Here is a 25,180-nt window from a genome sequence, read left to right as displayed (position 1 = left end):
CCCTCGTTCTGCCAGGATCAAATAGGCTCAGCCTTGCCCCAGAATCCTTTGCACTGGATGCAGTGAGCATCTTTCTACTGGGAACATCTGCAACATCTCCCATACGAGGTGATTCCCTTCTGCTCTTCCAGCCAGAGTCCACTGACCTCCTGCTGAGACCTGGACAAGAGGGACATTTGGGACTCCTGCGCTAACATGGTGCTATTTCAGATGTGGCCTTCTTGCTAAGCTCAGCCCTCCAGGAACCGCTGCAAGCTAGCCAGCCCTCAGGCTGGGTGTAAGCTACACCACGGTTCAAGCTGGCTCTGGTCAGTCCCAGGTCAGACTAGAGCCAATGGTTCTTTTTGGCCTCAGAAATCTATGACTCTATAACTGCTTGTATCTCCTATGCCTAAAGTCGGTACTGCCCTCAAGCACTTTCCCTATTGCCCCATAATTCTTTCACCAGTTTGGGCTGAGTTCACACAGTTAATATCAGCAGGACTCTAAAGCTCAGCACATACGATACAGATGGGGCTGCAGAGCAAGTGTGGCTCAAATGCTGAAAGCCTCCGAAGGGGTACAAGAGAGCTGTGCAGTAATGAGTCTGGGAGACACCTGTTTAAAGAGAGAAACCCTCTCACCAGCTTCCTCCTGAATGGTGGAAACCGCTTAAATCATGTTAAGCTGCAATTAAGAATGTCATTTTAAGCACAAGCACACATAATCCGTAAATCTCCACGTGCAACAAAAAATAATGGCTTAGAGAGTGAGAGAGAGCCATTAATTCAACCTCAGGGCACTCTCACTTTCTGCTCACTGGTGTCGGACCCTTGACCTGATGTGCGGATCCATCATTCAACAGGTAATTCATCTCTAATTCTATAGTGTAGAATACATAGGGTACGGAAGCATTTCTCTGCGTTCATTAGCAGCCAGCTTTCCCTTCTAGCAGTGCTTGTTGTTTGACAGAAGGCGAGACAGATTGTCTCTGATAGCCCCAGGAGGCAAGCATGGGATAGGCGACCTTTCTATTAGAGGAGAACGACTCAAGGAAATAGGTGTGTTAATGCCACTTACTTGGACTTGTCGGGTCACCGAGTCGCCGAAGTCTCCCACTGGAGGTCCTGGAGATTCCTAGAGCAAGAAAAATCAGTGATAAGGTGCGTGACTGTCTAATGTGAGCCTGGTTCGGTGTCCACACTGTGATTCCTGATCTGCCAAGCCACGCTTCTTCTGCTGGTGTCTGCTTTGTACAGAAACATTCCCTATGAAAACTCAAGAATTGGTATTCTGAATGGAGAAATAGCTCACTAGTAACCTCCAGTTGCCCCTGAAGTACACAATGGCTAATAGTGGTTGTTACTATTATCCTGCGGTATCAGAAACTGCAAGCATGTTTAGTGGTCATGAAATTGGAGAAGAAAGTCCTGAAGTAATTGAGTAGGGGACACACACCCACGCACCCCTTTCACCCTATAACTTTTTTACTATAGATATTCATGCGTGGCAATGTTTTCTCCAACAGGAAAACACACACATTCCCACTCCTGGATCTTGCAGTGAAGTGAGTGTTGCTAAGACATGCAAACACAACAATATTAGACCCAAATAAATGTCTACGCTGGTGCATGCATCCAGTGTGTGCATGCATGGTACAGGGACTAAGAGGAGATGAAATGTGCCTCCCATATCCTGGAACTGCCCAGAGCCAGCTCTGCCTCTGGTGCAAGTTAGATCAGCACAGGGGGCTGCAATGGCCTGTGTGCAGCACTGCAGACCACACTCCCTGACTGCAGCATGCTCCTGACATGTCTGTGGAGACATTCTGGGCCAGGACCCTAGTGAGTGGTACCCACTGCTAGTTCCGTGCCTGTCAGAGAGGATCCTTCCACCAGCAAAGTTAATGCAGAAGGACCAGATAGATCAAAGTTATCACATAGCATCTGTATTAGTGTAGCTAAACTGGCTGAAATATTAGACACATCCCTGTGTTCTGGCCTGATGGTCAGCCAGAAGAGACACACCTGAATTTGGCTTGGTTTGAGAGGCCTTTTTTAATGAGTTAGTCTTTCCATAGCAGTGTGTGTGAACCACCCAGCTGCCACCCAAACAGTGGCAGGGAGATAGTTGCAGAGGAAGTTTACCCCATCCTGGAACATATTTTTCTTTAGAAGGTGACAAAATCTCTCCTTTATTCCATTCCACATACCCTCCTCCATATAGCTGGGTGATGCTGCACTGTCAGCAAGGCAGTGCTGTCTACTGGTTAGAGCAATGGACTGCTAGCAGGGATTCCTGGGTTCTGTCTCCAGTTCTGCTACCTACTCCTTGGCAAGTCATTTACCTCCCTTGTGCCACAAATTGCCCATGTGAGGATAGCCACAACCATTCATCTTCCACTTGTGCTGTGGGCATTAAATTTGCCTTATTAACCATCTCTGATTGAAAACAAATGAATTGGGCATATCCAGGAATCAAGGCTGCCCCTCTCTAACTAACTCCACAGTGCTTTGATGCTACAAGCAGTGGCAAGTACATAATGGATCCAGTGGATCAGCTAATCTGGCTCCCATAGTCTACAATTCCCCATACAGGAAATTCCAAGAGATTCCAAACAGAATCCTTCAGTCTCTCTTGGTTTCTGCTGGAGACTGAGGGGCATGGATCAACGTTCACTTCGCACTCCTCATCAGTTCCCTGCCCAAGCCGGGGAGCTAATGATCCAACCAGTGGTCCAAATTCGATGATGAATCCTGGTCATGTGTCACCTGAGGCATGTTGTGCATATGCTAAGAAGACGACTAGAGGACCAATGTCTCTAAGATCCAGTAGTCCCAGTAACTTGTAGCCAAGTAGATGCACTACTCTTTCCAAACCCTCATTGGCCACTAGGGCATTTTGAACAGGAATTTCCACTAAGGTCCCCAGCCCACTTGCAACCTTCAGGATGCAAGTAGATTTGGAACTCTCTACTTTTTGATCAATGCATCTTCATTTAGAGATAGCTCACTAGTATCAGAGGGGTAGCCGTGTTAGTCTGGATCTGTAAGAGCAGCAAAGAGTCCTGTGGCACCTTATAGACTAACAGATGTATTGGAGCATGAGCTTTCGTGGGTGAATACCCACTTCGTCACATGCATCCGACGAAGTGGGTATTCACCCACGAAAGCTCGTGCTCCAGTACGTCTGTTAGTCTAGAAGGTGCCACAAGACTCTTTGCTGCTCTCACTAGTAAGTGTCTTTTTCTCCCACCCTGCAGCAACCAGTCAGATAACCAGGGTGCGCCTACATCCCAGAGCCTTGAAACATTGAGTTAAGTATTATTGCTCCAGCCTCTCAGCTGGAACAGCTTGTGTCTTATTTTAAAACAAGAAAAAAAGAGGGAGCTGAGGAAGGCAACAAACCTCATGCTAACTGTCCTGGGACAGGGGTTTCTGGCTGGCAACTCCACTTGGAAAAAGCGTCTCATGCTCAGATCCATGCGGGTGCATTTCTCCACTTTCCTTTCGTAATATAAAAAAGCCTCTATGACTGCGAAGCCACGTGGCTGAACCACTGGGCCAGTTCCAAGACGACGCACCCTGTTCCTCGTCCCCAGAGGAGGGAAAGGGAGAACCCCCATGGCAGAATCACCCTATGCAAGGGGGACAGTAAAAAGTCCAGATTTCAAAAGGAAAAAATTGAGACTGATGTTCCCCCTCTACTGGCAAACACTGCTCTATTGTGCATGTGCGAATGCAGATGGAAGAAAGCCTGTCCCTTCAACAGCTGTATCTGTATCAGTAGGGGTCTGATAGAACTCCCAGCAGTTCAGTTTGTAAACAACTTCCATTATCAGACAGCACAAGGCAGGAGTCTAGCGGACAAGACTTTGGTGTGGAACTCAGTAGACTTGGGTTCTATTCCCATTTCTCCCATTGACCTTCGGTGCGACCTTGGGCACCTCTCTGTTTCCTTGTCTATTGATGTAAGCAGGGTCTGAATGAATGCTCCCCTGACAGCTAGCTGGGAAGGGGAGAGACTTTGGGTGTGTTTATGTAAATACAGTTGCTCCTGCTCAGCAGATAGAGTGGTGTTAAAGTGATTAACTTTGGCTGGTGTTGGGTTACAAAACACCTTAGTACTGAATGCTGGGTTAGTGAAATATGATTACCAATGTTGTAATTATTGTAGGAATACAAGGAAGCAGGATTTTGCTTAATCTGTCCCACATGGGGGGGGGGTCACCCTTAGTTGAAAGACTTTGTTAACCTGTTCCTCCCCATTGTTCAAAGAAAGAGCTAAATACGCTTCATTAGGCACCTCTTTTGTTATTTTAAATGCTCAGTCACTGAGAGCTGAAATCACTTGAGACAGGGCACTGTCTCTGCCCAGTCTGCAAAGAGTTGCGAATCACTAAGAGACTGATGTGTAGAGGTCATGGCAGAGAGACAGATGGCAGCAGAAGGTGACTGACAGTTGGCTGGCAAATGAGTGGCTGGTGGAGTTGGAGAAGCAGAGTGAGCAGCCAGCAGGGTGGCTGGCAGAAAGGTGCCATGAGTGGCCAGCAGGATGGCTGGTGGAGAGGCACAGGAAGCGGCAGGGGAGTGCCCAAGCAGTGGAGTGAATAAGGTGCCTCCTTACTTCCACCCAGGGTGGGAGGTGAACTCTGCAGATGCACCTCTGAACTCTGGGTCTGCACTGACAAAGGAAAGCATCCGTGAGTGGGGTGCAGAGAAGGACAGGCACAGTAAAGGGACTTTTGGGTTGCTGGACTTAAGAACCTGAGGGGAAAAAGACACTGCCCAACTTATTTGGGGGTGGGTATTTTGCTCATGGTTTATGGTTATGAACCCTGTTTGCGGTGTTTTCCCACATTAATGCCCAGTTACTTCCCTCCTTTTATTAAAAGTTTCTTTTCTGCACTCAGACTCTGTGCTTGCAAGTGGGGAAGTATTGCCTCTCAGAGGCGCCCAGGGATGACGTATCATTTTCCCACGTTACTGGGTGGGGGCTTGAGCTGGTTTTGTATTGTATTGATGGAAAGGAACCGCTAGATATTGAACCCGGGTCTGGCTGCTGCTGGCTCCGCCTGGGAGAAGGTTTAAATTTAGTCTGTAAATTGTCCAGGGCTAGTTTTGCTTCTTACCAGGTGTTTGCACAGTACCTAGCACAGTGGAGCCCCAACCTCACCTGGGGCCTCTAGGTGGTAATGTAACACAAACAGCATTGCAATCTCTTGTGTTTGGGGTTATTTCTGCCACCACCTTCGGAAACATTCCCAAGATTTTCTTCACCTGATTTTGGCCCAAAAGGAGATTTTTTTCAGGAAGTTGGACTGGATATTTTGGAGATTGTTTTCACTTTTGCCACACACATTTTCTTTGTTAAAAAATAATTTTAACAACACTTCTTTAGATAGGGTATGGCAAGAAAGGCTGAAACCTAGCAAGAAGGGGCTAAAGTGACTGGCCCAAGTTCACACAGTAAGTCAGTAGCAGAGACAGGATTAGAGCCCAGGTATCCTGGCAGCGAGTTGGCTGCTTTAACCACTAGGCAACACCATATGAAGCTTTAAAAACAAAAATACCAAGCTTTTATACTGTGGTTTTCATTGGTAGCTCTCAAAGTGCTTTACAAAGTATTATTTCCCCCATTTTACAGACAGGGAAACTAAGGCACAGAGGGGTGAAGTAACTTGCCCAAGGTCACCTAGAAAACCAGAGGCAGAGCCAAAAATAGAATCTACTTCTCCTGATTCCCAGTCCACTGTGCTATCCTCTAGACTTCTCCACAGAGAGACAATCTGTCAAGACTGATCATAGGAAAGCAGTTAAGTAATGTGAAAAGACTCCAGTCTCACAGGACAGGAGAGAGAATGTTTCATAAATGCAAATGCAATCAGCAAGAAAATGTATTCCTCTCCCCAGATCATTGTAAAGACTGCAGTGCAGGCGGGTGACACAGTATCTGCATGTTAGAAGCATTCTGGGGTTACCTCTATTTATAGCATGGAGGCATATGCAGCTCTGGTTCTGGGCTATGGGACTAGGAAGGAAAAATCAAAGGCTTCTATCCTACATATACTGTCTATGAGTTTTCCCTCTAATAGCAGCAGAAGCACCCCCGGCCCAAGCTATAAAGTACTGGAATAAGAATTAAATACATCTTATCTGGTTGAAATTAAGGCAGTTTCCCCACAGTCCCTCTGTGTAATTTTAAAATGGAACAGTCCATCAGTCAAAATAGGACGTCTAAGAGCAGTTCATTCCACAGCATGGACATATCCCGGTTATGCACAAGGATAGCATTAGGGATGCTTACCACTGTCCTCTAATCTCTGGCTGAACAGTATCCTGTAGCAGTTTGTAATCAAGGCAGAATCACTCCCAGACCTGCACCCTAGGCCCATAGGGACCAAAGGAATACAGTGGCATCCCCAAAGCATCCTGGACCTGACTGAAATCCCTTCTATAGCTGTGCAAGCCAGCAGCAAATCCACTGGGGTTGCATCAGTTCGAGCAAGATCAGAATCAGGCCCAGGAACTTTGGCAGTCTCACAACCCCCAGACAATACAGGGCCCAATTCCCCATTGCCTCGCACCTCTTGTGCCACCAATGCAAAGTGTGTGTAAAATGCACCCATATTCCATTTTGCACTAGTGTAAATGATACTAGGGCCAGGGTAGGCTGTAGGTCAATGGGAAATCAGGTCTAGTGCATCTAGAAGAATTGCTGTTGGTGGAAAATGACTGTCTCAGACGGTTACTACCGATGCAAAACCTGACCCTAAACCCTGCCTTCATGAACAACCTCTGGAAATGCTAGTTAAGCTGTTGAAGGTTGGGACCAAAGCTCATAATACAAAAAGGGAAATTCTGCAGTAGGGCTGATCCACAGTGCATAGGCAAGTCCGCAATGACTTCTTTACCGTTCTCTCTGGTGTCTGGATGCTGGAGGTCTGCCAAAGCTGTGACGTTCAAATGCTGACTCAGGACATAACTGAAAATGGGTTGGATGAGTCCCATTCCCGTTTGCTCACATCACATTCAGTAGAAGACTAGAGTTTAAACACCTTGGGGATGGAGGTTGTTTGTAGCTCTGAACAAAACATTCTGGTTCTTTCAAAAGTTCACAACTGAACATTGACTTAATATAGCTTTGAAACTTTACTCTGCAGAAGAAAAATGCAGCTTTCCCTTGATTTTTTTAGTAGTTTCTGTTTAACACAGAACTGTAGGTGCTTTTTTCTTTTTGTCTCCTGCCCCCAATAGTGTACTTCTAGTTCCAAATGAGCTGTGTGGTTGACCGGTCAGTATGTAACTCTGGTATTCATAACTCCGAAGTTCTCTGCTAGCTCAACAACCCTGACCAGGTCTGTTCAACAAAGCACTAGAAGTGTAACAGCAAAGGGTGCCACGGGTGAGGATGGAGCTGCATTGGAACAGCTTGGAAGTAGCAAAGTTGATGAAGTCTAGGAGTGGCATTTATTTGCAGAACATTGCAGGTAATGGGGGCAGAAATCTATGCCTGACTCCAGCCACTGCAATTAGTACTTCTCCTTCATTCGCTCTAAATCCACTCTCACCACTAAACCCAAAAAGCAATATGTGAAACTGAGCTCCAGCCCTAATCAGAAACACGCACTGAAGAACCCGATACTTTCTCCAAGTTCTGTGTAAAGGAGACGATCTCCAAATAAGCTGAGCACAGCTGGACAAAAACACAACCCATGTGTATGGTTTCTTTTGCTTTTCATCCTGGATCACATGTCTCTGGCAGCAGCTGCAGTGTGCTGCAAACAGACCTCTCACTGGAAGAAAGACAGGGCTGCATCTGCAGTTCCCTAGTTTACACTGGTAATGGATTCAGGCATGGATCAATTCCTATTTCTGATGCAGCTACTTGCCGGTGTGCTCATGTAACTGTGGCACGTGCCTAGGTGCACTGATGCCTACAAACACTGCATGGCCTAAGTGGCAGAATTGTCAGTGCTCAGCAAGCTTGTGCAGATCAGGGATCAGATTCTAAGCTGGTGTAAACTGGCCAAGCTCTGTTAACTTTAATGGAGCTGTGGTGATTTACAGGCGCTCAGAATCTGGTCAACAGCTGGAGCACAGTCATCTCTCCAGCAAGCTGCTGGGGAATTGGTATGAATAAACTGCCCACATATCTTGTACTGGGCACGACGCATGGTACTAGCTGCCATGTGGGTCGCTTGGAAGGTCATCATTCTGCCATTGAGCAGTGGCCAAAAGGTAGAACTATGTAAATGGTGATTACGGATGGAGGTGAGCCCCAGTTGCAAAGCTGAGACTTGAATGTTCCCAAGCTTAGAGCAGGAAAAGGAATTGAGATTGAGAGTTTTAAACTTAGTTCCTCTCCAGTTATGATCAGAGAGTGATTAACAAATCCATAGAGTTTAAGGTCAGAAAGGACCATCAATACCATCTGCCTGACCTGCATTAACTCTGCCCATTCCTGCATAACGCCCACTCACTTGCAGTCAAAATAGTTCATGTCTTTTAGAAAGACATCCAGTCTGGATTTAAAGATTTCCAGTGATGGAGAATCCACAACATCCCATGATAAGATGTTCAAGGGCTAAAATGGCCTCTGGGTATTGCTGAGAGCTTTTCAGTCCAGAATACACACAGGGAGGAGGAGGGCTGGATGAATCGTACAAAACGGGAGTTACAAATAGTTCCACAGATGGGAGTGGTTGGATCTGTTCATTGTTGTTAGTGGGAATGTTATTCATTATTCATGAGTGCCTGGACATCTGCCATCTATTCAGGAAGATGCTGGTGAGTTATGAAGGCATCAAAAATGTTAGCACAAGCGATTATTTGTACGGTAAAGGGCGTTAGTCATCACTCATGCTCCTCTGGTTTAAAAATCTGTCATGCAATCAGGTAGCAGAATTGGTACCATGTGACTTCACTGGCAAATCACACTCCCTGAATACACCTTTGTACAAGTGTAAATAATTACACCAGTTACCAGGCTCTGGAGAAATAGCTTCTTTGTGTAGGGAGTCAATTTCACCATTTCCTCTGCTCTTTGTGAGGGATTCACACAGCAATGGGGAGAGAAACATTTTTAAATGAATATGAAAATAATACAGTGTGAAACCATAACAATCAGGAAGGTGACTCAGGGGCAGGTATCATGCCTGAAACTACTTGTATTTCTCTTTTTGAAATGTACTAGAGTCCTAGTTGTTGATGTTCCTCTAACTGCCGCCCCCCACATTTACCACACAAAGCTTCCAAGCTTAAAGACTAGGGACCGAATGACTAGGAAGCAGTTCTTCAGAAAAGGACCTAGGGATTACAGTGGACGAGAAGCTGGATATGAGTCAACAATGTGCCCTTGTTGCCAAGAAGGCTAATGGCATTTTGGGCTGTATAAGTAGGGGCATTGCCAGCACATCGAGGAATGTGATCATTCCCCTCTATTCAACATTGGTGAGGCCTCATCTGGAGTACTGTGTCCAGTTTTGGGCCCTACACTACAAGAAGGATATGGAAAAACTGGAAAGAGTCCAGCGAGGGCAAAAAAATGATTAGGGGGCTGGAGCACATGATATGAGGAAAGGCTGAGGGAACTGGGATTGTTTAGTCTGCAGAAGAGAAGAATGGGGAGGGATTTGATAGCTGCTTTCAACTATCTGAAAGGGGTTTCCAAAGAGGATGGATCTAGACTGTTCTCAGTAGTACCTGATGACAGAACAGGGAGTAATGGTCTCAAGCTGCAGTGGGGGAAGTTTAGGTTGAATATTAGGAAAAACTTTTTCACTCAGAGAGTGGTGAAACACTAGAATGGGTTACCTAGGGAGGTGGTGGAATCTCCTTCCTTAGAGGTTTTTAAGGTCAGGCTTGACAAAGCCCTGGCTAGGATGATTTAGTTGGGAATTGGTCCTGCTTTGAGCAGGGAGTTGGACTAGATGACCTCCTGAAGTCCCTTCCAACCCTGATATTCTATGATTCTGTGATTCCACCCGAGCTCAGAAAAGGAGGGTGTGACATGCCAAGTGAAATGCTGCTCTTGTGGTATTCCCATGAGAGATGGATTTAAACCAAGAGGTGAATTTGGTTTTAAACAAACAAACAAACAAAAAAATCTCTTTAGTCAGAGTTTGCAAAACCAAACTAGGCATGGTTGAGATCTGGCTGCCCTTTACTTTTTATCAGGCCCAGCAATGTTCTGGGGGCAGGCCTGGGTATTTGAACAAATGGCTCCAGCCCATCTCCAATTTCTGGCCAGGCTGGAAGGAGGAAATACCGGAAATCTGTGGTAACCAGCTCTCACAAGACCTTCAGCCCTGCTCCGCAACCTCATGAGCCTCAAATAATAAAATAATAATAATAATAATAATTCGCTGAGCTATGTATCTTGCAGAGGCATCTAGGAGCTGGACCCCACTGTGCTATGCACTGAACAAACACAGAACAAACGGTTGGTTCCTACCTCCAAAAAGCTTTCAGTATTCAACCTTTGGGGTGCTCATCACCCAGCCGAAGCACCAAGCTTTCTGAAACTCTCCTGTCACAAAGCAATCCCAGGGCCACCCCCAGGCTAGAGAGATCCCTTATATGTTTTCATGGAGGGAAGAGAAATTTTAAATACGGACTCATATGTCCACAGGAGATCAAATGGTCCCAAGACTCTCCCCTCCTGCCCTCAGCCCCATACTATTCTAGGCTCTGGTTGGGGATGAAAACTCCCATGGCAAAGCTTCGGTGCACTCTGACATTCTGCAGAGCTTTGGAACACTGCACAGCAACGTGTGGCTCAAAAATACAGGCATTTTAAAAACTCTGTTTCCTGCTCTCTTCGCATTCGCTCAGTGCAATTCAACAGATGCTTTTGGTTTTCAGCTGCAGATTTTCCCCAGTGGCCCTTAGTGCTTTCCTGCTCTGATTTCAAACACGCAGCGCTCTCTGGCTTCTATTTTAGAGGGTTCCCCCCTCCAGTCCCCGGACTGACACTGCAGAATTGATCACCAGAAAGCTGCTTTCAGGATGGAGTACATAATGCTGTTGTTTGTCAGACTCAGAAAGACAAATGTTGATTTTTCCCAGAGGAGGATGGAATGTGTAAAGAAGAAGGCTTATAAGAGGTGTCTGTTGACTCTCCTCAGCTCCTCCTTTGTTAAGTGTATCAGTCCTTGAATTCAGGTAGGGGGCCTCAAAACCAATTAACCAAACTCACTCAATCAAGTTCTCACCTTACCAAGTGGGAAAAAAAAAAAAATCAGATACAGGCCCACAAACAATCTAAAAGGATCGTGCTCTTCACCCTGAAGCAACTTGGCCTCAGTAGTTTGCAATCACATACCCGGGGCTTGCTTCAGCTTAGCTTGTGTAGTTATTTACACAGTGCAGCGTGGATGTAACACACAATCAGATCACAGGCGGAGCATTTTACATTCATTTTGCACTTCTGTAAGCAGCCCCACAAGGTGCATTGGTGAATCAGGACCTCTCTTGTTTAAGTCTCCTTCAGATTTGTGGTCTCTAGCATTCTGGGGTTGGTAGACCTAGATTTAAGCCCCAGATTTGACACAGACTCTTTCAGTGGCCTTGAGCCAGCCACTTGAGCCCAGATGGTGGCTGGCCTCTTGGGACATTGAGCATCTAGATGGCTGTTTTACAGCTTTGGCCCTATCCCTAGTCACAGCTTGGTGTTCCATTCACTTTCAACAGTGTCCCCTAGGAACAAGGCTGCAGGGTTTGAAGAGCAAACAGCTGATCAGCTGTTCACGTAGTGCAGTCCGCAGAAGCAAACCCTAGATAGGGAGTCAGGAACTGTTCTGCTCTAAATATGGTGGGGCCATTGATTCACTCAGTGCAATTCAATTCTTCTTGGCAGGCACCTATCTGTAAAAGTGGGTGAATAACACTTCCCTGCTTATAGGGAAGCCCCAGGATCTCTTCCTAAATGTCCCTACTTGTTACTAGCACCATGAAGCACTGGGTAGGTGTGAACTACTTATAGATAATGGCAGTGATGACTATTATCCACAAGCAGTTTGGCAGAGGGAGGTTTATGGCTATGGATGCTAAGAAGCTTTGAATCCTCCCTGTAGGGCTCTTTCCATAAAACCTGCCACAGACACAGCCAGGGCAACTCCACTAAATAAGCTAATAACATTCTTTGCATGTTTTGCCTTGTGTCTTACACGGATTTTTAATGCTAAATTCAAGAGGAGGGCAAAGCGGAATAGAAAAAAAAAGAACCGGGGACTTGAAAGGGATTTGGGTGCCTAAAGATGCAGCTAGGTGCTTTTTGAATATCCTGCTGTGCGACTCCCTGCATCTGGAGGTTTTTCCCCTACTCTGCTTTGCCCCCCTCTTACAGTTAATATTGAAAATCCGTGTAAGACACAAGGAAAAACATGCAAAGAATGTTATTAGCTTATTAAACAGAGCTGCCCTGGCTATGTCTGTGGCAGGTTTTATGGAAAAAGCCCTACAGCGAGGATTTGCTGTGTTTGCATTTGGTCATTTCAGCTCCGTGCAGATGGACAGAGACACAGGCTGAGAACTGGAGCACAGTGATCTAGGCACAGAGCTGCAAGGGGAGTTAGGGACTTACCTATCTGTGAGGATCTGGGCCCTAATCCCAGATCCACAAACACTCAGCAGCTAGAATTGGGCCAGGGCTTTCCAAACAAGACAGCTCCCATTCAGGCATTTAACTAAGGGTTTAATATGCAAAAGGACCCAGCATGCTGAGCTCTGGAAAATCTGACCACCGACCCCTAGATTCCCCAATCCTGCATGGGAAGCGATGGAGGGGGAAGGGCAGCCCTGAACCCACACTGAGCCACGTTAGCTGTAAATCATAGTAATACAACAAGGAAGCAGATGTTAGGATCAAGCTACAGGGGGGCTGCTCAAAACAGGAAGGGGGAACAATTATTTAATGAAACTACCTTGCCAGTTGTGTCCTTTTAAGTTTGGCTTCCAATAAAGCCGAACAACTCTGGCCTCAGTGCAGCTCATGTGACTGCACCTTGAAAGCCAGCTCAGTCAGCTCCCTAGATGAGGTGGGAAGAAAGCACCCTAGAGTGGTGCCTTGAAACAGGTCGAGCTAGAGGAAATACTGCTTGATATTACTCTATGGTTACCCTCTCCTCTCCATGCATACCAAAAGGTCACTAAGCAGCCAGCTGCTCTAATGGGCTCCTCCAGCTGCAGCTGAAGAGTGGGAGTATTAGGGAAAGAATAAAGCACCTGGTGTCTACTTAAACAATCAAACTCTACTGCAAGGCAAAATGAACTGGCTCACGGCTCAGGTGAAAAGTGTGAGTGGAGCTGCCACCTGCAAACTTAGAACATGGGTCCGGATTCATTGCTCACCGATTTATGAAGGGAAAGTTCACACAAGAGGAACCAGAGCATGTGCTGAAATACAGTGTCATGCAAATATAACATAGCCTGCTGGGGACAGGAGAATAAGCCAGGGAATGCCCTAATGACTTCCTAGAAAAGCCAGGCTGCAGTGGCAACAATGCCATGAGATTAACATGATTTACCCAGTGGTAAGGTCAGGACTAGAACCCGGAATGCCAGTTGCCTAAACTCCCACCCCTCATAAGCCACACATCCAGCTATGCTGCCTGGGGGTGGGAAAATTACCTTTTTCTCTAAAGAACTGTTGTCACTTCTGCAGCACAAATACACATCTACGCCGAGAACTGAGAGCTGCCTTTTGCTGCTGTTGGTTTTGCAACAGGAAGGTCTATATGACTGCATCGAACAATGCAGTGCATCGATCCAGGCTCCAAAGGCTGGAAGAGTTCAATATATAGAGTCCCCTGTGGAATGGAGAGGACCTCAACACCCTAGGCTGTTCTTTTTCACCTCATCTCAGACATACTGCACTGCAGTAGCTGGAGGTAGGCTTCAGCACTGGCAACTTTTATGTGCTAGGGAAGACTGTAGCCCATAAAGGACGAGAGGCAGGTGATCTCTACAGCCTGAACCAACACAAGTGCTGTGTTGCCTCCTTTTTAAAAGACAAGCTGGACAGCAGGATAAGGTTCAATGGTCACGCAGTCCATGCTTGAAAAGAGACAAGTTAATAGCACCTCCATCAGAACATTCTTGGTCTCTACGGACCTGAAGAGTTGAGGTCACTTTCTGGAGTACTGCTGGTCTCCTTTGCCTGCACATCAGGGAGGTTAAAGGGTGATGAGAAATGAGAAGGGGCTGTGAGTAATTCTCATCCAGCTCAGGGCATGCTGACATTTATAATCCCAGACCAGCTACACAGTATGCTAAACTCAGCTGTGGCCCAACAGGCCTTTGGCTGTTCCCTTCCCAGCTGGTTGGGACTCTCGGGTGATCATGGATGTCCACTAAGAGTACCTTGGCATTGCCAGTCTCTGTGACTTAGCAAATGACCTGGCTTCTGCTGCTTTCCACTCTTTCCTATTCGAGAGGGCACCAGAACACCCTGTCAGGCAGGGATCTTCAGGTAGTGTGACAACCTGCCATTCCAAGCCTGTCTCCAGTATTGTTCTTCAGGACATGTCCACTCACAGGATAGCATCTCTCATGCCTGGATTTGAGCACCAGGACTGGACAGGGGGCTGAGGGAGGATGCTTAAATGGGTGTTAAAATTCCAAGCTTATCTCAAGCAGCTGAGTTCATGGATAGAAAATGGTTCTGCTTTGTCTCAAGAGGAACTGCTGGCCTCTCTCCCTGTGAACACGTCACCTCAGCCTCATGCCCTGAGCCACTTGAGAATATCCACTGGCTTGCTCCAAATTTATTTTATCGTACTGAGGTGCCAGGTCTGTGACCGTGTCAGTCTCTATCGTGGCACAGTTTGCTTCATGAACAGCTGTGCCCTGGTCCACTGATATTACAGGATGCTGAGAAGGAGGCTCAGCACCTACTCACCCAGGGATCTCTAAATTGGAACATGTAGTCGCTTATTTTCAAAACTTTCATGTGGCCTGAGGTGAGTTCAAGCGAAGAAGCTCCTTTAACTGCCACTGTGTAAACTAGCAACCTGCTGAGCAAACACGGCAGAAGGATAAGAAGGGCTTAGCCCCAGCCATAAACAGCTGCTTGCTTTCAGGATGACGCTTAGGAAAGAAGAATTTTCCAGTTGTTAGGACATTACCCTGGGACTTGGGAGACCTGGGTTCAATTTCCTGCTCCGTCACAGGCTTTCTGTGTGACCTGGGGCAAGTGATTTTGCCTCTCTGTGCTTCAGTTTCCCACCTGCAAAATGGGGATAATTGCACTGCCTTCCTGCACAGGAGTGTTGTGAGATAACTGTGTTCAAGACTGAGAGGTGCTCAGATACTGCACTAATGAGGGCCAAATAAGAGCCTAAGTTATCTCGATCGTTGTTAAGGCAAGGAGCTGGAAGTTAGGATACCTGGCTCTGACGCAGTGGTGCTGTGTGACCTTGATACAGCCTCTTCACCCCTCTGTTCTGCAGCTTACCAGCTGTAAAATGGGGCTTACACCACCCTCCCCTCCCAAATGATGCTTGTAAAGGGCTTTGGGATCTTCAGATGGAAGGTGTTAGAGAAGTGAGACATTTCTTTAGTTACAAAGCTCAGCCAGTGGAAGAGCCAGAACTGCCCGTAGCTGGGATCTATTTGTGATGTGGGCACTCTGTGAGAGGGTGACAGACATACACCGGTGCTCCCTGGGAGGAAGGTTAGAAGACAGCCATGTCCCTCACCCCTGGTGGGGCAAAATGAACCACAAGGCGGCACTGCTTTGACCTTCAGTCACCAGCTCTCTCAGGCCTGACTCTTTTGTCAGCAATAGACACAGCCAAAACCTGGAAAAGAAACCAGTGAGACAGGGTTGGGATAAAGGGATTGATCCTGCAAGGTGCTGAGTGACTCTGGAGGCTGTCAGTGGTATCTGAGGGTGCTCAGCACCTAGCAGCGTTAGGCCCCATTTGGTTCAATTTCTGACTGGGAAAGGCCAGGCCTGTAATTTATAGACAGCAGAGGTTCAACGCTTCCAGACTGCTCCGAGGGACACTGCCAAGGCTGCTATTGACCTACAGGGTGATCTCCCAGCTGTGTTTTGGCCTGTGGGTGCGTCATCCCTGAGACTGCCCATCTGTCTGCTTCTTTCTCATGAAGCAGGCCAAGGGGAACCAAAAGGAACATGGTCTCCCTGAAGCACCAGGAGGAGCGGGAGCCTCACACAGCTCAATCCCACAGTCAGCTCCTGGGAATGGGAGACCCAGGAGGGGACTAGGGGAGGGACACACCCACCCACAGATACAGAGCACTAGGGCATTGTCACTGAAAGAGGAAGGAGGCACAGAGGGTCTCAGAGGGGCCAAGAGACATTTCAGAAGTAGGAGGGTATTTAAAGAAAAAATATATTACTTATAAGGTGAGTTTAAGCTTTGGGCCTGTGGGGAGAGAGAGAACAGGTGGGGGAGAAGCAATTCTAGCTGTTTATACTCACCAGGAGAAGCGTAATTCCTTGTGCTTTGTTATTTTAGGGCCTGATCCAAACCCCACTGACGTCAATGAACCTTACATCAGGCCCATAACAAACAATCCTAATGACAGTTACTAAGGGGCCTGGTCAGCCTCCCGTCGTGATCAATAGTGAGGGTCCCACTGTTCTCAACGGGATCCAGCCTAGGCCCTGAATTTCTATGTACCTGAATGTGGAGACTGTGAGAAATATTGAGGACACAGTCAGGGAAAATTCTTGTGGTTTGGAGGGTTTGTCACAGTGCCTGGGTTCACCCAAGAGTTTGCCAAGATTTGTGAGCTTTTCCGGTGACCCTGGGCCTCCATGAGCTGATTTATGGTGTTGCCATTTGCTGGGTAATCTCAGATCGGACACGGCTGAAATAAGGGCTATTCATGGGTCTGTACCAGGCACTTAATGGCTGGCATGGTTGCCAGCTGGGCCGTAAGGCACTTAAGCCATCTGCCTAGTGGCAACTTGACCCATGACCACCTCAACATAGCCAGGGCTGCTGAGCCTCAGCATCGTGCAGCTTCACCTTGGGGAAGTGTGTGTCCCACAAATCCATTTCCTCTCACTGCCAGGCTGCTATGGACATGTCGGGGCTGAACAGAGGGGCTATTGATCCTTCACTTTCCCCCAGAACAGCTCCATGGGTCAGGTGGAGAAACCAAGGACTTTTTCACTGTTTAGTCTTCCTGACATCTCCTCAAGTCACAAATCAAAGCCAGGCTCTGCCCTGGAAAAGGCACTAACTCCCAGATGGGGAAAACAGCTCTGGCTAGGTGGAAAGCGATTCAAGTCAACTGTATCATCTCAGAACAAAATTCAGTCCTCTTACCCACTCACGGTTCCCTCAGCCTCACTGAAGCAACACGACACTGGATATCGCACTGACTCCGTGCAAAGCAGAGACTGTTATAACATTTTAAATGATCTGGCTTCTGTGCTTCACAATGAGGATGGGAGGAACATGCCTTTGTAGGGTAGAGGAATAAGGTAGTATCCCTTTAAGTAGTCCATGGGCTCTCTGGTGGAGCTCACAGTGTTCTGTGGTTTAGAAGATGGCAGAACCCAGTGTACCTGAGCCTCGTGTGTTTGGGTATGTTTAGGAAGCATGGTTACTTGGGATCCAACTGTGGCCATGTGGTTTCTTCATATTGCCTTTTGGGTAAAGAGCAACAGATAGCAAGAGCCTTTAAAAAGTCAGAGGACCCACTGGATCAGGAAGTCTGACATTTTTCTTGGCTGGCTTAAGGGCAACGGACAAAGTTCTCCCCTTGGATCTGCGCAGTTGACCAGGCCTCTGACCTCCTGCTCCACCATTGGTGTCCCCTGAAAGTAGTGAGCCGGATCTCAGAGGAGAGAGGCACCTTCTCTCTCTGGTAAGGGGATTTTGCCTCCAATACCGTTTCCCCTCTCTCTCATGTTAATTCTTTTTATCTTTTAGGTATAAGCCCGAATGGTTGTACACAGCCCATCCCAGTAACAGGCCTGTGCACTCCCGTGTTGTCGTGACCCAAACAAAGGCACTTTCAGTAGGAACCCCAAAAGTGACTGGCAGTCTGGGGAGCTTCAGTCTCCCACACACAACCTGCTTTCTCTCCCGATCTCCAAAGTGCTGCAGGCCACTGAGCCTGGGGCCCATTGACCTCTTGCTACCCAGCTTCTTCAAAGCCTGGCTGGCTGGCCCACTCCCGAGCTCTCCCCAGGGGGAGGCCAGCCTGCTCTCCTCATTTGGATTCTTCTGTGGGTTGGCAATTTGCCCACCTGCCCCTTTCTATTGCAGCAGGATCAGGAAAGCTCCTTGGCTCCAGCCCCTTGTTTATGGGCCTTTACATCAACCTGGAGCTGAGCCATCCCAGACTAGGCAGCACTCAGAGGGCATCCCTTTGGTTTTATTACCAAGCCACCTTTGGTGAGATTACCGTGGAGTGCTGCATTCCTCAAAGTTGAGCGAATTCCTGCCAACTAAGCCTGGGGGGCCCCTGTTCAGATTCCTGCCATGACACAGACAGACTACAGCAAACCCAACCCGGCGGGCTTCACACTCTCCAAGAGGTCTTAACTTAAACAGGGTCAGCCTAACCATACAGAAGAAAGAAAGAAAGATCTTTGGTAAAGCAACTTTACCAGTGCCTGTGCCCTGTACAGGCCATAGTTGAGGGTGAACTGGAGGGGAGAATGAGGAGCGAGAAAAGCTACAAATACAGGGGTAGCCAAACTTACTGACTCTCAGAGCCACATACAACAACCTTCAGAAGTTTGAGAACTGGGGCGCATCTGCCGGGGCTCAGGACTTCAGCCCTTCTCCTGCTGAAGCCCCAAGCCCCAGTAGACGTGCCCCATGGGGCTGAAGCCCTGAGACCCCCCTCCCCACTGGGCAGAAGCCCTGAAACCTCCCTCCCTGCTGGACAAAAGCCCCTACCCCACCACCCTGCTGCAAGGCAGAGGTCCTTAACTCTCCCCACCCCCAGTCTAGTTGGGGAAGGGGCACGTGGCTCGCAAGCCACAGTTTGGCCATCCCTGAAACATCAAAATTCTGCTGAATCCCACTACCTCACCGAGCACAATGGCAGTCAGTTATGGACGCGCCATTTCTCCTCTCCTCTGAACCCTCGTTCTGTTGGCTCACTTAGTGGCAATCTCACTTTGGCATATAACTGCACCGGACAGACATTTAAAAAAGAAATCAAAATACTAATGAACCTCTTCCCCTGACTGTCCTTCAGCACTCGCAGCTTTCATTTCTGATACCAATTGCCGGGCTACAAAGAGTCAAAAAATCCATCCCAAATTAAGAAGGTAGGTAGTAAATATACTGCCCTGAGTATGGCGCTTAGCTGTAAAGGTGCAGAATCATTTTAACTAGTACATTTTTTATGAGTTATGTCACAGCGTGATTATGCCAGTGACTCTCTAAAGGCAGAGCTATGCACTGTACACCCTTTATGGGCTATAAAGTTAGTTACACAGACGTCGGACTTTGCTGTGAGGTCTGTTCTGAAAGCAGAAGCCATTGCAATAAAAACTTCTTTAAACAAACACAGGAACTAATCCAACAAAATAGCTCCTGTGCTTCGTAGTGTCCCAAAAGGCTGTCATGTCTCTCACTCCCCTTCCCGCCAATGGGCCTCCAATAAAAGCGCTGGCTGTTTTAATTCATTCTAGCCCTTGTCCCTTTAAAGCCCTGCTGTGTCTTTGTTGTCTTCATGTCTTCCCCTGCATCTTTACAAGATTTCATGCTTTCTCTGTTTCCCCTCCCAAAGCTAACCAGATTTGGCCTATAAACAGAGTCTGGTTGGCTTCCGGTCCCTGGTGGTACCTCTTCGTGAATTCCCGGGGATGTTAAGAGAGAGCTGAAGAAATGCCCAAGATGACTATGAATCCCATCCGTGCAAACCCAATGGCGCGGAGTGACATGCCATGACTCATGCGTCTACCACTGGGGCAACGGGGGAGGGCGCTCACCTCGCTCTCTGGTGAAGCTGCTCTACGGTTTCTTTTCTACAAATCTGTGGATCAATGTAGGGTTCAGGGCAGTGAGTGACTGCCAGCGGAGACTGGAGTTAAAATCAGTAGCAGAAGCTCCCTCAAACCACCTAACTCCTGGCTTGTAGCATCCTTAGCCTGCCAGCTGGGAGACCTAAGGCTGTATGCTGCAATTTTGTTGTCTATGGCATGTCATTACTGCTTGCCAATTTCCCAGGCAGCTGCTGGTATGTGAAATAGCCAGCACCCCAAGAAGGTCTGAGTGAACAGCAGCAGTCAACACCAGTGATGCCCAGCCAGGAGTGCTTGGAACCTTAGCAGGCAGATGGCTCAAACCAGCTCTGGATGAGCTCAGAGCTCACAACATTAACTGCAGAAATCGGCTGTCAGATTATTTTACACCACTGTTAGGAGGATTTAGCTGCCAAAATTCCCCTCCAGGAAATAAATCACAGCCCTGTGCAGCAGCTGCCAGCTTGGACGGGAAAGACTACCCAGTCCATGATAGCCCCTGGCATCTGAACTGCGACAGCAGCATCTCCCTCTGATCAGAAACAGGGGTACCCAGCCAAACCATCTTGTGCATCGATGTAACGGAAAGCTAAGTCCAGAGAAAGTTGTCCACAGGCATATCCTTTCGCTGAAGGAGAACTGATAAAGGGAATAATATTGCCAGTTGCAAGCGGTAATAATACTTCGAGCTCACACAAGGCTCTACACTATATGAGCATTTACTACTCTCAGTGCACACCCAGCACCTCTGTGAGGCAGTGTCGACAGGGAAAGTGAGGCACAGCAGGCTAGTGAGTAGTGAATGGTCATGGCAGAGGTGGGTGTACAACTCTGGTGTTCCTGATCCCCAGTATTATGCCAGGTCCTGCAGACCATGCTGTCTCTCAAGTATTGAAAGGACATAAACACCAAGGAGGAAGAAGAAATGTGTAGAGTGGTGGATAACATGATAAACTGAGGTCCCAGGTGGGTGTTGTGGGTCTTCTGGCACCTTTTCTGACATGAACAGGAGATACCAGTGATGTCCAGTGTATCATCCCTTTCTCAATACCGGGTTCTAACATCCAAGGCATCACTAGGAGAGGAGAAAAACTGTCCCAAAGCACAGAACAGATTTAGACAGAAAGCTGCTAGATTCAGGGGTGTTATAGCACCTAACTCTTAAGTTCCTCACCTGGGACAAGTAATCCAGACAAAAGCCTATTCAAGGTCCTGTTCTGTGTGAGAGCTATTGTTGAGTATGCAGTAGCCACCCTATTTGCCTATGTGGTTCCTGCACTGCCAGCATCTAACTTATTAGTTAAAGGATCTGGGGGTTACAGTGGATCACAAACTGAACATGAGGTAACAATGTGAGGCAGTGGCCGAAAAGGCTAATATCATTCTGGAGTGTGTTAACAGGAGTGTTGTAGGTAAAGACACAGGAGGTGAGTGTCCTGTTCTACTCAGCATTGGTAGGGCTTCAGCTGGAGTACTGTGTTCAAGGCTGGGTGCCACATTTTAGGAAAGATGGGGCTAAAGTGGAGAAAGCCCAGAGAACAGCAACAGAAATTATCAAAGGTTCAGAAAACCTGACCTATGGGGAAAGGCTAAAAAACTGGGCATGTTTCACCTTGAGAAAAGAAGCCTGAGGGGGGACCTGCTAAGGTTTCAAATACGGTAAGGACTGTAACAAAGAGTATGGTGATCAATCGTTCTCCGTGCCCACTGAAGGCAGAACAAGAAGTAACGGGCTTAATCTGCAGCAAGGGAGATTTAAGTTAGATAGTAGGGGAAACTTTCTAACTTTAAGGGGAGTTAGGCTATGAAATAAGCTTCCAAGGGAGGTTGTGGAATCCCCAACACTGGAGGTTTTAAAGTACAGGCTGGACAAGCACACATCAGGGATGGTCTAGATTTAGGTGGCCCTGCCTTAGTACAGAGGGCTGGATTTGATGACCTCTCAAGGTCCCTTCGTGCCCTGCATTTCTATGAGTCTGATTACTGGGGGTTATATTCAGCTCTCTGGAGCATGAAAGATGCTTTATATAAAGGTGGCACTTACATTCCTAGTTCCTTGGGGCAGGGACTGTCTTTTTGCTCTGTGTTTGTTCAGCACTTGGCCATGATTGGGGCTTGTCGGTGCTATTGCAAAGCTGGTGATAAATGATAATATAATGTCTCTGTTAAAGCAGCACTCTCTGCAATCGAGTTCCCAGCAGAGTAATGGCACGTCACAAAGCCCCACCAGCACAGCTGCTACTACAGCAGAGGGGGATCTGGAATTTCTGAAATGCAACAAAACCAACGTGTTGAAATTTCCTGCAAAATGAAGTTCTGAAAAACTGTTGTTGTTTGTCGATCAAAACATTTTGTTCTGGTTTTGACATTTTTCCTTGGAAGCACAGTACATAATATAATATAACAAAAGAAATTGAAATGAAAAAGGGAAATTTCAAAAAGGGAAATCACAACAAAACGTTTTAATCATATCAAAAAGCTTTTTTTGCAAAAAAATTTCCCTAAATAAAATTGCGGCCACATTTGACAAAACTTTTTGGTTTGGACAAATAAGCTTTTTCTGATGGAAAAACATTCCCACCAGCTCTAGTTGCCATAGATTGGGCCCACTGTCAGCAGCTTCTGCAGAGAGACCAAGTGCTGACTGCTCCTGGAGCATGAGCCCCTAGGACAGGGGTCTCAAAGTCCCAGCCCGCGGGCCATCTGCGGCCTGAGACCCTCCCCACTGTGGCCCATGGAGGAGAGATGCAGGCAGCCACGCTGCTGGCAATGTCTGCTGCAGGTGCCACCCCCCGCAACTGCCATTGGCTGTGGGAGAGGGACAGAGATACTATCACTAGTTGCCGGGCAGAGTCAGCCAAGGAGGTAGCGTCACTTTTTTCCAAAATGATTATAAACAAGTCAAAAATACCAAACACAACTACCTGATGCACACCTTGCCGCAATCCTGAAGGTTTCCACTGCTCAGTCACAGAGGCCAAACACCAAACTGACAGAACTGAAGTGTTGCCAGGTGTCTGGCAAACACTAAAACTCTCTAGCAGGTGAAGAAGTGTATAAAGTTGTTTGACAGTTTTGTTATTTCTATGAAATTAGACATAAAAAATACAATATAAACAGTTTCTTTTCTGAACACCATCTTCAGTGACATTATTGGCCCACTGGGAGGATTTGAGGACTGGCACCGGCCCTGAAGTAAATTGAGTTTGAGACCCTTGCCCTAGGATGACCCTGCTGGACAGGTCTGAGGCACAGTGGCAGGGGACAGCAAGTGGGGGAAGCCTGCCCTGCTGCCGCCCAGCCTGGTACCTGCTCTGAGAGTAAATAGAGGACACCAGTCTCCAGTGCTGTCAGGTCAGGGCTTTCCACCAGCACTACACTGACTAGATGCGATTCCGCCCCAGGTTTACCATCCACAGATCCCCTGTCCTGACTTGTAGCTCGGAGATTTGTTATTTCTTACTAAATCTTATTTGTACATGTCCAGGCACTTGTAACTCAGCTCTAGTCATTCAACACCAGATCTGGGCAGTAATTGCTGAGAGCATCTTGTTCCCTTTGTTTATTCTAGCCATTGTATTCCAGACTGTAGTCAGTCCCTACTTCCTTAGATACCACCAGATATAAAGTAAACTACACCCAGGGGCTGCACACACAGGTTACCAAAAAGCCTGCTTCCCAAGTGGGCCTGCCTCTGACTGTTTTCCCAGCCGCCATGCAATAGGTTGCTAGGAGAGATGTCTCCCTCTGAGCAGAGTGAACCACCGGCTGAAGAGGTTCAGTTGTGTCTCTGTGCCGGTTGGTTTGGGCTCAGATCCATTGGATTTCAGTGGGAGCTGCTGGTTGCTGAGCACTTCATTCGGGGGCCTAAGCGGGAGCTGGGCTCTTTGGAAAATCAGGTACTCACCTGACTGGAGTATTCTCTCCCTTTGGGAATCTGAGCCAAAGCCCCTGCCACCCCCTTCGGCCCCCAAAGCAGCAGTACTCCCCCTTCCCCTTTATGATGATGGTCTTTCTTGAGCATATCCTTGCCCCTCTTCATTTCCATCAGGCGTATCACTGTCTCCTCTCTCCAAGCCCCTTGTTAAACAAAGCTCTGAGTCCATACAATGTTTCCTATAAATAAATAATCCCACAGCATGGAATCAAACTCCTCCTTCCCCTAGTTCCCTTGCATTGGCCACTCCAGCTGAGTTTCCTAGAATCCAGATGTCACCAGACCTGGCTGGAAGCCTACAGGCTCTTTCACTTTAATGTTGCGCCTGTAAAAAAACTGGAAGGGGATGCTCTAAACATCAGCTTGGAAATAGCTGCCTGGGCTGGAATCACAAGCCCCAGTCATGGCAGCTCTGAGTCAGCCCTTCAGACAGGGCTAAGTTTAGTACCACACACGGTGTCTTTTGAAGAAGAACTTACAACTAAGGTCCTGACTGCTCAGCATGGCCTGACACTTTACATCAGGGGTGGGCAAACTTTTTGACCTGAGGGCCACATTGGGGTTGGAAAACTGTATGGAGGGCCAGGTAGGGAAGGCTGTGCCTCCCCAAACAGCCTGGCCCCCACCCTCTATCTGCCCCCCTCCCACTTCCTGCCCCCCAACTGCCCCCCTCAGAACCCTTGACACATCCTACCTTCCCTGCTCCTTGTCCCTTAACCGCCCTCTCCCAGTACCTCTGCCGCCTGGGACCCCACGCCCTATCCAACAACCCTGCTCCCAGTCCTCTGACTGCCCCTAACCCCTATCCACACCCCTGCTCCCTGACAGGGCCCCTGGGACTCCCATGCTTATCCAACTCCCACTGTTCCCCGTCACCTGACCGCCCCATCCCCATCCCCATCCCCATCCAACTGCCCCTTGCTCCCTGACTGCCCCCCCCCAGGGACCCTCCACCCCTTATCCAACTCCCCGGCCCCAGCCGTGGCCCCCTTACCATGCTGCTCAGAGCAGCATGTCTGACAGCCGTGCCGCCCAGCCGGAGCTAGACAAGCTGTCACTCTGCAGGAGTGTGTAGCTCCACCACCCAGAGCGCTGCCCACGTGGCTGCGGGGGAGGGGGACAGCAGGGGAGGGGCCAGGGGCTGGCCTCCCTGGTCGGGAGCTCAAGGGCTGGGTAGGATGGTCCTGCAGGCCGGATGTGGCCTGCGGGCCGTAGTTTGCCCACCTCTGCTTTACATAAATGGTAGGGTTGTAATCTGCACCTATTAGTCAAAAGTTTCCTCTTCCCTACTCATGT

The 25,180-nt window shown here is 48.0% G+C and overlaps 1 protein-coding gene across 1 annotated transcript in view; it reads right to left on the bottom strand.

The window, feature by feature from the left end:
• The window catches only part of SEPTIN9 (septin 9), a 281,197-nt gene that overhangs the window by 238,841 nt on the left and 17,176 nt on the right, over positions 1–25,180 (bottom strand). Inside the window, exon 2 of the mRNA XM_032792784.2 lies at positions 1,060–1,116. Coding sequence (XP_032648675.1) covers positions 1,060–1,116 — 57 coding nt within the window. The remainder of the gene's footprint in view (positions 1–1,059; positions 1,117–25,180) is intronic.

The sequence above is a fragment of the Chelonoidis abingdonii genome, chromosome 13, assembly GCF_003597395.2.
Source record: "Chelonoidis abingdonii isolate Lonesome George chromosome 13, CheloAbing_2.0, whole genome shotgun sequence".
NCBI lineage: Eukaryota > Metazoa > Chordata > Testudines > Testudinidae > Chelonoidis > Chelonoidis abingdonii.
The sequence above is the reverse complement of the archived record's forward strand: the minus strand, read 5'-3'. Positions and strand labels throughout refer to the sequence as shown.